The following is a 15,386-nucleotide window of genomic DNA, read 5'->3' on the forward strand; positions in this document are numbered from 1 at the left end:
AAAATCCCGGAAGTGAATCAACCGTGCTTTTGATTGGTCGGGGGTGATTTGAAACCGCGGATTCTTTCACTTTCACTTCCGCTTCCACGTTAAAACCCACCGCCTACAGGAGCTTGACGCTACTGTCAGTAAATCGCAGTGTATATGCCAACATTTTGGTGCGTTATAAACCGGGAAAACATGAAAGTGAATACCGAAACAGTCTGTTGCTAACTGTAGTCTATGTTGGAAGCACTGCTACATTACAAACAGATTAAATGGTTGATCGCGTGCATAAATTTAGTTGACTTCGCTCCAAAATTAAAAACTTTGTAAACGAATATTAATTTTACACAGGATTTATTCATCATAAACCCATTTTCCACCTGTACCAAACTTGTTTCAAGTTTATTTTTCTGTTAAACACAACATAAGATGTTATGAAGAATATGAAGATATGAATATGATGTTATGAAGCATAGACAATGGCTATGCTAGCCTATTAAAAATAGGCCTATCTTTGTTAAAAAAAAAAATAAAAATGGAACACTATAAAGAGTAAATATTCAGTTATATTCACTTCTATTTAGTTAGTAAGTAAGGAGTAACTTTTAACAATTTACTTTTTCCAAGAGACATATAGGGTATTATTTTATTTTGTGTTGTGTTTGTGCTGATCTGTATGTAACCCTCAAGGTTTAACCATTAGCCCTTGCCTGAAAGTCACTGTAGTGCTTTGAAACTTGTCATGGACCATCAGGTTTTTGTTTGGGCAGTTGGTGATCCACCCAGATGGTTTTGGACTGAGTGATTTGATCAGGGTGTGAATTGCGCAATGTCTTTGGGTGGAGTCAGAACAACATCAGGTTTAGGTGGAACATGTGGACAAATGTATTTTGTGACTCAATATGACATTCTCATTGACTTCAAATTTTATCAAAAAAATGAAAGTTAATGGGAACAGAAACTGTTTAGAAAACAGCATTCTTCGAAATATCTTCTGTTGTCATCAAGAAAGAAAGTGGTTTTAAGTTAGGGCTAGTATTTTGTCTACAACTCCTCAGTTCTTAAAAATTGTAACAAAAATTGTGTTATTGTGATATTGTAAAAAAAAGTAAAGCTTTTCTCAAACCATCTAGTTTGTAATATTCTAATAAAATAATAAGTGCATTAGTAGATGATGTGAGAACCATCTCTTTACAATAAATCGTTCAATCCCTTTCTCATTGTAAGTGGCTTTGGATAAAATGACAAAATGACTGAAGTTATATATATGAGTTCAAATATGAACCCCTGTTATTTTGGTTTAAAACCAGGACCTACTTCATTTTAGGTTTTTTAACTACTATATTATTGAACATGAATGTTTTAAAAAAGGAATGTTTTTTTTCCAGCCATGTGGTCACATATTAATTAATTTTTTTAATTCATTCATTTTCCTTCAATTTAGTCCCTTTATACAGGGATCGTCACAGTGAAATGAACCTCTAACTTATCCAGCATATGTTTTACGCAGCGGATACCCTTCGAGCTGCAACCCAGTACTGGGAAACACCCATACACTCTCACATTCACACACATACATACACTACGGCCAATTTAGTTTATTCAATTTACCTACACAGCATGTCTTTGGACTTGTGGGGGAAACCGGAGCACCTGGAGAAAACCCACGTGAACACGGAGAGAACATGCAAACTCCACACAAAAAAGCCAACTGACCCAGCCGGGACTCCTACCAGCTACCTTCTTGCTGTTAGGCGATCATGCTACCCACTGCGCCACCGTGATGCCTTTCATTTAATTCTTTCTGTTTTAAACCACACATAACCAGGGAACTTTAAAAGCTGTAGTGGATGACTGCCAGATGATGAGGGTTTTTAAGGCCCTGTTTACACTTGGTATCAAGACGTGTTTTAGTCAATTGGATAACAAAAATATACCAGGAATACACCTGCCATTTTAATGTCTCTTTAGTTCAATTTCAACCTTTTCCTAATTAATTTGGAGGGTTTTTGGGTGAGTGATGTTTCTAAGATTTCCATCAAATAGTACTGGCCTATAATAAAAGTGGCTATTCACAATATACAATTAAATAATAAAAATGATTTAAAATGATTTTAGGATGTCTCATATTATTTATATATACCTCCTTAGATGAAAACTGACTAATGTATTCACTCAAATAAAAAAGAATTCTGGTTATTTCAACATAAATTAGGTTATTTCAACATAATTAAAGGCATAAAGGCATCAAACCTCTCACAGAGTCACACAAGCAACTGCTAATGGTGACTGTCTAGTGCCAAAGTGTAATACCTCATTTGGTCAATGTGTGTCATGCGCTTAATTTAAATATTTACATATTAAAATTGACTGATCATTCTGAACCCAACACCGCAATTAACCTGTCCTTAACTTAGCATACTCAGACACAATACAGGCAAATGTGCAACATTTTAGTACATCATACAAGTAATGTTGACAGAAGTCATTAATAAACCTAATACATAGCTGAACCTAATACAACTTGAATTAGTACCCGTTCATGCCTTTGTATCTTGCATAAAAATATTTAGGTACATTTATATTTTCCAGTTAATCATACTTAAATGTGTGCAAATTATGCTTTTTGTTTTATTGTTAATGTTTTATTCTAAATGGAGGCTAAATTTGATTGTAGGTCATTTGGATAAAGTTGGAGAAAAATTCCAAAAAGCTACTACTGTGCTTTAAAATGCTCATACGATTATTTTTAAATAGGTAAAATTATTGTAATTAATTTATTCTCCCTCATTCCTGTTTTTTTTTATCATTTACAGTTTCTTTTATAAAAATTCTACTGTGTGTCATAACATTTACTCAACTGAATGTCCATGTAAATTCATCTACAAGCATGTTTCTGAATCTGGGAATGAGCTAAAACAAAATTTTAAAGAAGCATTTTGTCAAGAAAGTAATTCAGCTGCAGTCAGAATACATTTCCTAAAGAAGTATATAGATTTCATTACCGACATCATAATCATTCCCAGCATTATGCATGTAATCATTAAGTGTTAAGGAGGAATAGGGTGAATCTGGGACACTTTTTGCAATTTTGACTTCAGCTATCTATTTCAATGTCTAGCTAACTATTTAGAACAGTATATTAGACTTTTCTGAAAGAAAAAATTATTTACATATTATTCCGAGAGGAGCCATGCCACACCTATTAGTGTTTTTTATGGCAAAAAAAAAAAAAAATCTGCCTGAATTTGATGATCTGGGACAGGTCGTTTCATAATATTTGCCATATTTATGCATGCCAAACACAGGTTTACCAATTTTTGATGTGATTGTGTATGAAAAAGAGAGAGTGTGTGTATGTGAGAAAGAGTGTATGTGTGTGATTGTGTGAGAGTTTGTGTACAGAACATTGTATCCAACATTCCATCTCTGTAGCGTCTCTCTAGGTAGCTGGTTTACCTGGCTTCAAGCTAATATGAACTTATGCAATATTTATTACCTCCAGTAGTCCATATCAATACCAATTTCTCATTATGGCATATAATACCCCTTGTCATTGAACTTATAAAGTCTCTAAATATATATCTCTCCCAATCGAAGTATGTCCCAGAATTACCCAAATCATGCCGTCCTACATTCTCAACCATATTTGACAATGGGATACCAAAAAATGCTACATTTTCAAAACTTTAATACATATCTAGTTACTTGAATAGATCACAAACATAATTTGACAACAGAGAACATTATCTAATTTATGACAGGTTTATGTCCTTAAAATTAGTCTAGTCACAGTACTGCTTCACTGACCTTGTCATCCAATTCATAGGAGAGCTTCTTGAATGACAAGTGCCCTGTCCACCCCCCACAGCCCCTCTTGGGAATCCCCCAAATGAAGTCATGTGATTTCACTCACATGAAGTCCTTGCTAAATTTATAATAAAAGTCCTGTTGACTAAATTTAGTTAGAACAGAAATAAACACACATAAGCGTAGGTGTCCCAGATTACTTAATGTCTCGGGTTACCCAAATTCACCCAAATGATCTTAATGATCTTTTCTTGCTTTTCACCTGAGGCAAAACAAGCGTGTAATGTATAGTAGCCTATCAAAATGTAAAAAGACTGTAATATGAAAACATAAAAACACACTGCAATGTGCACAATGACCTACAGATGGCGCCAATGTACCTCGTCTAAACCCGGAACAGGGGTGGGCTGAACTTTTTTTTCGCGGGAAGTTCCTCTGTTTAGCCTCGCATCTGGGCATAGCTGTAAGCCATATCAGGGAATTTAAGTGAGCACAGAAGCTACATTTTCTGAATAAGCCATGGATGTCAAAGGAAAGGACGAAATAGTGCAACTCAACGGGTAAGAACGTGTTTTATTTATTGACATACTGATGAAAGTCATTGTCAGCACTTGGTAGTAACCCAGCATTGGGTTTGTGTTTATGAAAAATGTTTTTAATATTTTGAGTTGCATCGAGTGTACAAGAACTGCACGCTGGCTGACAGTAGCAGGATCAGTTTGACTGTTCCTGTAAGATTTCATAAACTGATGTATTAACTGTTTATGCTGATTTAGTCAAAATGTAACTACTGAAAAAGACGAATTGACACGAGGGTGAACGATTTTGGTGACACCGTGGCAGCATCACATGAAATTGAAAAAAAAAGAAGCTGATTTTACATAAAATCATAGTTAACGAAGAAATTGAATGCGAACAAAGTGATTTGAAATGTCATAAAACATATCATAAAATAAAACCTGAAAATATGGCTGAAATAATTTCATTTTTCATAGCAGACATATTAATATTTATAAATACTGTTTCTACCAATACAGATTAAATATATTTGATATATTATAATCTAATGTAATATAATTTATTTTAGTTGGTTTAAAAATACTTATCTTGAGCTGTGTGTGTGTGTATGTGTATGTGTATTTATATATATATATATATATATATATATATATATATATATATATATATATATATATATATATATATGTGTGTGTGTATATGTATATGAAGGAATATCTGTCTACCCATTTATCCATCCATCCATTTATCTTCTCAATTGTTATAAATGTGTTGAAAAAGAAATTGCATAATAGCACTATTATTTTGATGCTTGAACCCCTCCTTTAATTCTTCCATCCATGAAAATCCAGCTCTGTAAAGAAATAAATGCTACTTTAAAGTTATAATAGGTTTACTGGATTTGAAGTAAAATGTTCATTTGTGTCTTATTGTTGAATATACTAATTCAAACACTACAGCTTTAAATGTCTTTATTATGACAATAATCTGTTTTTGAAGAACACTCTAATTTTGATCATTCATTTGGTTAAAAAAAGACAATTGGCCAATAATAGTAATCAATGTATTCAGACCTTAGATATTGGTTATATATCTATCTGTCTTTGCAAATATTCATTTCCATTTCATATACTTTAACTCAACTATATAAGGGCTGAGTATTTTATATTTACCTATTCTCATTTTCTAAAAACTCTAAACCAGCGTTTCCCTACAGGGGGGTCCCGGCCCACAAGGGGGGCTCAGTGAGCTCTGTGGGGGGTAACGTCATATTTTTAAAAAAAATTTGGCAGTGGACGATTGGTAGAATGATCATGTTGCCTTAGTTTATTTCATCCACTGGCTGACCAAAAAACGGACACATTTGCAATTTGTCCTTCAGAAAAAAGTCTGAGTCTCACTGATTCGCCTTCAGCAGCCAATAGTAAGCATACTGGACCCAGGTACGGAAACTTTAAACGTTTTGGTTCACAGCACTAGCAATACTGGAAACACGAAATGCAGGAAATACCAAGATAGTTACCTGATCTATGGTTTTATTCCATTTTCTCGAAATAAAGGGTCCCTGACCCAGCCACAGCAAAGTTCTTGCTGACGAATGCATGAGGCCGTCCTAATTAAGAAGACATTTGCAGATGACTCATCTCCAATACCATGACAAGCATTTTTTTTGACCGCAAGGAGCAAAGGCTTATGTTTTTCAAATGGCCTACTGATGTCCTGCTTTTATATTTTACAGTAGGCTATTATTTGTGCATAAACCTATCTAGATATCGTAATAAACATATTGTTTGTTTAAAAGCTATTTTTTGTCATCCTTACGGCAAACTTATATTAGTGATAAAATGTGGAGGAGGGCCTTACAATAGTTTCTGGGGGAAAACAGAACAGAGAAAACAGAACTTTCCCAATGATTATTTGATATATTTGTTGTGGAGTTAATTCAAGCCTTTCGAAGAGTCAAACACAATGTCGTTACAATGTTCACTCACACAGTGGACAGACTGCGCGTGCGTTTAATTTTACACTGTTTTTGCTCGGCAAATGTAACCAGATACATGTTAATATCCACTGCTGTATGGATATCCGTATGTTAATGTACATAATGAACCTGATTTAACATCCACAAACCAGGATTGAAGTGTCTTCTTTTATAATTGTACTGACATGCGGCTGTGGTGAAAAAAATTGTAAAATCGCTGTAATTCGTTACACACATGCACTGTTTTACAAACGTTTTAAACTTGTAAAACTCATTCTTGAACACATTTGATGATGATGATTAATGATCACAGAGAGCTAAACAGATCTTTTAATCCCAGTTGCTTTGCGCATGTCCTGTCTTGTTGATATGATTATACGCGTTACTACTGGGACCTGTTGTTACGCAGCTGTCATTTCAATTCGGTGGGTGGGAAACCGCACTTCTACGCCACATTGTGGTGAGCCTCAAAATTTGGATCCTATTTTAATGTCAGGAAAATCTACAACATACCTGTCAACATTAGGATGAGAAAATAAGGGATAAAAAAAAACACTAAATATGTTCATCTGGAGCTGTTTCATTGTAAATAAACTGCTGAAACGGTCAGTAATAGGCTTTTTTTTAAATTATTTACAAGGGATATAATTATTATTTAGCAAAGAGTTCAGATCATTAAAATTATTAGCTATTATAAAGAAATTGAATAAAGTTATCAAATCTCATTCATCTTTTCTTCACTGTATAATTTAAACATTCTGTATACATTAAATAACGGTGTCACTTTAAAAATGCACGGATCTATAATGCAAGCATTTGATTGCTTTCCTAACTGTTTATGCTCATTTAAGACAAAATTTGTTGTGTTTAAAAGAAAACCCAACGAGATCGACATGTCTAGATGTTGTTATTATTATTATTATTCATTCATTCATTTTCTTTTAAGCTTAGTCCCTTTATTAATCTGGGGTCGCCACAGTGGAATTAACCGCTGATGACGTGTATATGTCTGTTAAAACACGCACCCAAAAAAACCCCAGTGTCCACTTGAGCTCCACATCAAATCGCATGCGTAGAGAATCTGCTTGGGAAACAGTGATAGTGATTTATTTATCACTATGGAGCGCATCAGCTGACAGTCATGCATAGTTACATGAACTGACTGTTTTGAGGATTGCATAGGGGCAACGGCGCCTGTAATAAAAAGGAAAGCAATCGTGGCGTTTTTATGTTTAATTCAAAGTGTTTTCATTCCTAAATGAAATGAAAGCTCCGTACAGATTCACATTTAAGAGCAAGGGGCGACCCCTGGTCGTTTGGTGGTATGGGTTGCATATAGGGAGGATCGGCTCTTCACAGAAAGATAAAAAACACGGGAAAGTACCTTTACGGGATGACAGTGGGATAGAACTGTTAAATACGGGAGAATCCCGGGAAAACGGTAGGGTTGACAGGTATGCTACAGTGCTCAGCATGTATAAGCACACCTCTCACAAATCTATCTTTTAAATGCATATTTTTAATAAGAAGCTATACAATATTATATTTGTGCATATACATTAGATTAGTCAGTGCTAAAGCCAAATCTGGAGTTTATCTAACAAAATAACTTACGATAACAGTCCAAAAACTAGTACACCCAAATTTATATGTTATAGAAAAATATTAAACACAAATTTAAAAAAAAGAGGAAAAGTTTTTACGGTTGTAGTTTTTTTTTTGCAATATTTTTCTTGAATTTAATCATATTATCTTTCTATTTCTAAATGTGTTTGGTGACTAAAATATTAATTTAATAAATAAATCTCTTTTGTTTAAATGCACCAAAATACATTGCCTATATTCACTGAGAAATTGATACAAATATTCATTTTCAAAATAGGGTTTACTCAATTATGCTGAGCACTGTATCGGCCATGCATGTACATTTATATACTTTATCTCAACTACAACCATTAAGGATCCCATTTGACAATTTGATGACAAAATATCAGTATAAAATAAAGCACAAATGACCATTATTCTAAAAACATGCACTTTTTAAATGGTAAACCCAAAGAACTGATAATAACAATGAAGTAGTCTTTTAAATGAGTCTTTCCTGAGCTGTAGGAATGATTAATGCCCTCTTGTGGCCTTGTGTGGCATCTTCACCATTGGCACAGAACAAAATCTTTAGTCAGTGACATTTTCTTCTAATCATAATCAAATCACATTAGATCTAAAAGGAACTTTCAAAACCCCATGTCATTCATTTATATTTGTCGAATGGATTTCAGATAACTACACATTTTACAACTGTATAATGACTTTCTCAGCTTTGTCTCACTGCGCTGCCCATTAGCTTCAGATCATCAACCTTCAGTATTCAACCATTAGACTCTTTCTCTATGACACACACACCTGCTCTGACAGCTGCTCAAAAAAGGCAGATTCACCAGAGACATTAGGAAGAAGTATGAGTCAAATCAGATGGGTCCATTAAATGTTCACACATAAATCCCCATGCATTTCAAAGACAGGCACTGAGATGTGTTGCGAAAGGTGTAATATCACTTTAAGCTGAAATGGAAAGCCCTGGAGGAAAAGCATCTGATGATAATGTCTGTCAGTACGCTTCTCACACATGGGGACCATCATCGCTAGGGCGTCAGGGATGCCATTGTTAAGATTAGCATAAGTGAAGATGTAGTATTGAGCCGAGACAATAGGAAAGTTCTATACTATTGGGAAGCTCTTTGTCACACTTGGTAAGTGATCAGCTAACATTGATTTTTCAAATATGGATGACTGGCCTCGGATCAGCCCAAAAGGGCAGGAAACAAATGTAATTTGCTTTCCATTTATTACAAAAACAGTACTGCAAGACACTTTTGGTTTCAATAAACAGAACTTAAAAGCTGTAGTTTATTTAAAATAAAATGAAGAAATAATCTGCTGAATAAAAATAAATTGTAAAATATTCAGTACTGAGAAATAAATCCCTGTTACTACTACTGTTGCCGATCACGCTAATCTAACATTATAATTTGGAAAGCCCATGTTTATTTTTAGTCTCATTTTCAATAAATGATTCAGTTATTCACTCATAAAACTTCATGTTTTATTGCTAGATGGATCATATTTGAAGAATTATTCAATGGCATATTTTTAGATGGCTAGTTGTTGCCACCTACTGGTTAAATAATGGAATTGCAACAACAACACTTCTTGATTTTAATCATTACCATAACCCTCAGGGGTTTTATCTAATCTAAAAACTGTTATCCCAGTACTTCCGTGTTATTTGACTGTTTGTAACTTCATAACTACCTCAAAGACTAAAAACTGAATCTCTTTCTTAATTTATGTGTTTTTTCAACCCAGATTTAAATGAAGCAATTTGTAAAATTAAGCATATGCAAATCACCATCATTTTATAATTTATGTTTTGTGGTTGTTGAGATCTTGATTTCTTTTCTTTGTTGATTAAACATGCAGCTTACTCTGAATATATTAATGCAGGCTAAACAATATTGACAGAATACACCTTTAATAACCTAAGAAACCCACCACATGCCGAATAATCCACCTAAACTTTTTCCATAATCTTTATATTTTACAGGAAAGCCTAAATGCTTTTATACTGTACATGTGATTTGAATGATGCAAGAGGCGATCTCTTTGCGATCATTACAAATTTAGGATTAATCTACAAATAAAAAATTAATCCACGGGTCACGTGTGTTCCAAACCGTGGGTTGTGATCCGTACGAATTCAGGTAATATACAATAAGAAGTGTCAGTAAAGACATTTATAAGTTTACAAACGTTGATTTGTTCTTTTAAATTGTCATTGATAATATAATCATGAAAAAGAATGCTTTATGATTTCATGAATAATGATGTTGATTAATGCAATTATTTTCAGCATTTATTATGTAAACATTTTTTTTGCATGGATTACTGTAAATGTTGGTCTTTAAAAACTGTAGCTTTCTTGCACATAATTCCCATTTTTAAACCAAAAAAAAAATAAATTATATGTAGATACACACACACACACACACATATTTGATCATAATATTGATTTTTTAGTCAATATTATTAGAATATTAAGTAAAGATTAGGGCTGCACAATATATAATTTAAGCATCGATATCGCAACGTGTGCGTCCGCAATAGTCACATCACAAGATATGCAATATTGAGTGGAGATTATATTTGACCAGAAACCACAGGTTTCCACTTTTTAAGGCCTGTGTCTGTATGAGCATTCAAAACGTATTAATAGTGCATAAAGAAGTTTAATAAAGATTCATTTTATTGAATAATTTTCTGAAGATAATTTCTGTACCCGAATACTGTTAGACTCTTCCTAGAAAACCACAAAGCAGTGTTTATTTCACTTTAATATCTGCTCCATTGTGTTTATTAATGCCTGTAGTTTGTTTATTATCTATATAATAAATTGCATCACTCCTACAAAATCATCCCAGTAAATCTAAATGGTTGGTTTTCCAAATATAGCTTTTTAAGTCTTATATGTATTGCAGAGAAAAAATATATATTGCAATGACAAATCTTTCAAATATCACTATGCAGAATATCTACTATGCAGCCATAGTAAAGATTGTGTTGCATGAAGACATTTTTTACATTTCCTATACCTTAAATGTATCAAAATATTTTTTTGATTGGTAACGTGCGTTGCTAAGAACTTTAAAGATGATTTTTAAAATTTTTAACAATTGGGTTCCAAATATTAAAATACAAGTATATCGACCAAATACTGTCAAATCTTAACAAACCATAAATCATTGGGAAAAAAATCGCCTCATTTATTATTTTAAAATATGAGGCAAATTTAAATTTAAAATATGAGTTAAATGTATTAATTTTCTGTTTCAGTATAATTAGAAACATGTTTGATAATTATGAATATGTTTTGATTCTCAATAAACATTTGTTCTTAATTTTAATGTTGAAAACAACTTTGCTTATTCTTTGAATACAATGTTCAAAAAATCCTTTATTCAAAAACAAAACAAAACTAGTGTAATGTTGTTAATGTCTTTATTGTCACTTTGGGGTTCTTTTAATGCATTCTTCCAGAATAAAATTATTAATTTTTTTATCAATTTCTTTCCAAATGGAAAAATCTTATGGACAGAAAACCTTTGAATCATAGAGCTGAATCATTACAACAGCTTTCCATTTTAGGTAAACGGTATCCTTTTGCACTATTTCTTTCATAAATGAATATATTTAGAAATTTATTTGATCATATGAATCCATTTGATGCAAAATCTAAACTGCTAAACTTACCATTGAGGTTTAAAAAAAGTGCATATTTTCAATTAGAAACTTCTAAATATGGCTGCACGGCATTGTTCTAATGTTGCAATAAACTTTTTGGATTTTTTTTTTTAAATGTATGATTTCTGCCATAAATTTGTTATATTTTTAACACCTGGGATTTTTATGTTCACATGGCAGCAGGTGTTTTTTCAGTGTATTTTATCAATTTGTTTTATAACCCACCAGAAATCACAGTGAATGCCTGACAAAGAAGAGACAGGACTACCTGGAGTGGCCTGAGTATTTCATGGCTGTTGCCTTTTTATCAGCACAAAGAAGCAAGGACCCCAATTCTCAGGTACACAAAATAAATTGCCAAATGTTAATATGAAATGTTGACATAATTTCCAATATGAAATGGGATATCTTTAGTGGTTTTACAACATCTTTCTTTCAATTTCCTCCCATTAAACCATTTTATCCTCATTACTATTACCCTGAAAAAACCTCAGAACAATCCAGTGCTACAATACCTCAAAGATCTTCAAACACCCTACAGCTTTTTTTGATCAAAGGACACAGGCCTCTTATCCGCTCCATTTACTTTAAGAACATATTCTGATTTCCGAGCTCTCCTGCTGTGCAACGACCTGCTGGCCAATATAAACACTCACAATATTTAAGTGCAATATTGAAGTTCAGTCAGGCATGATCCTCGGTCAGCTCATGCATGCATCTGTTATTACTCCTAAAGGCGCAAAGTTGAATTGCATATCTATGAGAAAAGAATTTGGTGAGCCAAGATATGGGTGCTGTCAGCCTCTTCCCCACTCACTCATGCTGACAGCGATCCATCATATTGCATCAGATGAATTTGATGGCACTTGCTGGATGGAACATACTGTAATACATCAGGTGATTGACTCCGGTTCTGTCAGGAGTCTCTTGTTTTTCTAGCAATTCTGGACAAGAACTTGGTGTATCTGGTTACAGAATAGTGTAACGATCCCAAGTCTCCAGACCTTATTGGAGGAGAATGTGGCAGATCCTGATTGGATGACTGCGTTACTAATCATTAATAGGTTGTGTAAATGTGTATATAAGAGTTGTTGTGGTAGTTGGGAGAGGATGGTGTGGTTACTCAGGTGTCCTCATGTCCTACCATCTCATTGACTCATTAACCTTTTGGTTTTGTTTTGCGTTATTTTTATTATGTAGTTAAAGTTTTGTTTAAAGTTTTTCATTTTCGTTACTATCCCTAGATGTTTGTTAGTTTGATTGATTGATGGTTGTAATATTAGTTTTGTTTATAATAAATAATTTGCATTCATTGTATTTTGTTGCTTGATCTCTTTACATTGTGCCTCAAATTAGTGGGTCGTAACAATAGGCGTATGCAAGATTTTCTACAATTTTATAATTAATTTAATGGTTTAATTTCAACTGAGAGGTCATAACTTGACAGTCGCATATCTTATTAGTCTTTTATTTAGTCACACATCTTCAAATGATGTGAAGTTGTAAGTCAGAGTTGATTCAACTTGGGCATTTCTCGTGTTGGGCATGTGCTTGAATGAATGTCAATAGAACAAAATGCTAAATGTAGCCACTAGTGTGGTCGAAAGTATTAATATTTCTATATTTGTCAATACTGACATATTTAAAATGAGACGTATCTAAGTGATTAACCGGTTTCACTGTGACTGCGCTTTAATTTGTCACAGTTAATTAATCGTAAAGGCTTCTCAACTTCATATTTCTGCACAGAACAAAACTTCTGCAACTAAACAAAGTTGTGTCAACTGTGCACTAGTTCAAAAGTTCCGAGCTTGTACACCGAGACGAATACGCACACACGCTAGATTAACTATGGCTGAGGATATAAACTACAGGCTGTTCACATATACCGCTTTTTTGTGCGAACGTTAGCTATTTCCAATGGGGGCTCGTGGCTTGCGTGCACATATTGGCTGCTATGCGACATGCTTACGGTTTCCAGGCGCATGTAGTTGAAAGAATAGTGTGAGCGCACCGCGAGTCACGTGAAAAGAACTGACCGGTGAGCTTCATACTTTGTATGGAATTTACACACTTCTAATCCAAAGAGAAAAAAATACAAAACGAAAATGGCAATTTTGTAATATTGTTGATCAAAAGTGCCTTTCAGACAGAGGTTCAGCAGCCTACATTTGTTCTCTTTTAAAGTTCAAGACACCCTCGGGTACTTAAAAAAAAAAAAAAATAAATAAATAAATAAAATAAGAGATTTGTGTGTTGAGCATCATTTAGGACAACGTTAGCACCTGTCAACTTTAAAAACGGGATAATTTTGAGCTTTTGTCTGCTAATTTCATCTTCCGTGTTTAAAATAATTTTTGGGGCAGGATCAAAATCGGTGATGTAGCGCAAATCTGCTAGGAGAGTGACAATGTGTCAGTTTCTCATTATCATTCATAGCAGAGTTTTCTTGTCCTATGAGAAGACCCTGCTTCTTAATTATTCATGTGAGCACGAGCTTTCCGAAGGCAAAGCAGACCTGCCAAGCTCTGAGACCAAATGACTGGGTGAGACCGCGTCCGTGAATGGCAAGCAGAATTTAGCCGTTTATGAAGGGTCATAACGTTATGTGTTTATTTCCATGATTCATAGGGTTTGTTGCATGTTTTTCCCCGTGATGCTGTCAGGGCCGATAAAGCAAAGCTGTTAGTTTGCAGCAAGCATTTTTGTCGGGAGAGCTGTATGAGAATTTGAGAATGGTGGACTTTGTCTTTTACTAGGTTGAGTTTGTTACCATTCAGACACATCCCCTATCCATGCTGCTGTGTTCGCCTATTTTTATAATTCTCCGGATTTCCGGCAGGGCTTATGGTTGGAATAGACAAGGAAAGAGACCTGCTGCACTGCTATCCACTGTGTCTGCATTCAGACCCGAGGATTGAGGAAAAGTACTCCTCATTTATAGTGATTAAATGATTATCTTGTAATTTTGTATGTATGAAATTGTTGCAGCAATCCACGTACATTTTAAATTATTTTTTTAAACAATTCGGAGAAAGACTTCAACTGAAAGAGGGGGGGTTTTATGGCCCCTTAAAAGCAAAATACTTAGCTAATATGTAGCTTTGATTTGCATTAGTCAAATGTATATATTTTTTACATTCTTTCATTTATTTATTGTTCTGTCATTTATTTTAAGTGTAAAATTATTACTTATTGTTTTAATGCCAAAAACTTATTTTTAAGTCCAAAGAGAAATGGACTATTGTTTGTTTTTTATTATTATTATTATTATATGCTGTATTAATTGGTTACTGAGCAGCAATATAAACTGTTTTCATGTGATTTACTAAGCTAGTAGTGTTTTGATATTATTGAATGCATAATAATCGTGATAACCGTGAATGCGTCCTGCAGACTATAATCGTACTAGCAAAATCTATAATCATTGCATCCCTAGCTATATCTATACATGCATTTTCTTGTGCTTTAATGAATAGGCTAAATGTTTGTCAAATAACATAAAATACCCTTCTTTAAAACAAAATACTTGACTTTAAAACTAAGTCTGAAATTAAAGTAAACAGTTAAAGCAATAGCAGTCATTAACATCAATATTAGACCTACCTGAGGAAAGTAAAGCACTGTTTCCAATTGCATATTTATTCTGTTGCGTTTAGTTGTGTTACTGATTGTGTTTTGCTGCTTATTGACTGTTCAGTTGACTTTTCTATAAGTTAGGTGAGTAGTTTCTTCTCTAATGCTAAAAATTAAATTAGGAAGTGTGATTATTTATTAAAGAGCTACATGGCAT

The 15,386-nt window shown here is 33.7% G+C and overlaps 1 protein-coding gene across 1 annotated transcript in view; it reads left to right on the forward strand.

Annotated features, from left to right (window-relative positions):
• Window positions 1-4,207: 4,207 nt before the first annotated feature.
• The window catches only part of dctd (dCMP deaminase), a 44,022-nt gene continuing 32,843 nt past the window's right edge, over window positions 4,208-15,386 (forward strand). Inside the window, exons 1-2 of the mRNA XM_056472108.1 lie at window positions 4,208-4,355; window positions 11,822-11,933. Of these exons, the coding sequence (XP_056328083.1) occupies window positions 4,315-4,355; window positions 11,822-11,933 (153 nt within the window). The 5' untranslated portion in view covers window positions 4,208-4,314. The remainder of the gene's footprint in view (window positions 4,356-11,821; window positions 11,934-15,386) is intronic.

This window comes from Danio aesculapii, chromosome 1, assembly GCF_903798145.1.
Source record: "Danio aesculapii chromosome 1, fDanAes4.1, whole genome shotgun sequence".
Lineage (NCBI taxonomy): Eukaryota > Metazoa > Chordata > Actinopteri > Cypriniformes > Danionidae > Danio > Danio aesculapii.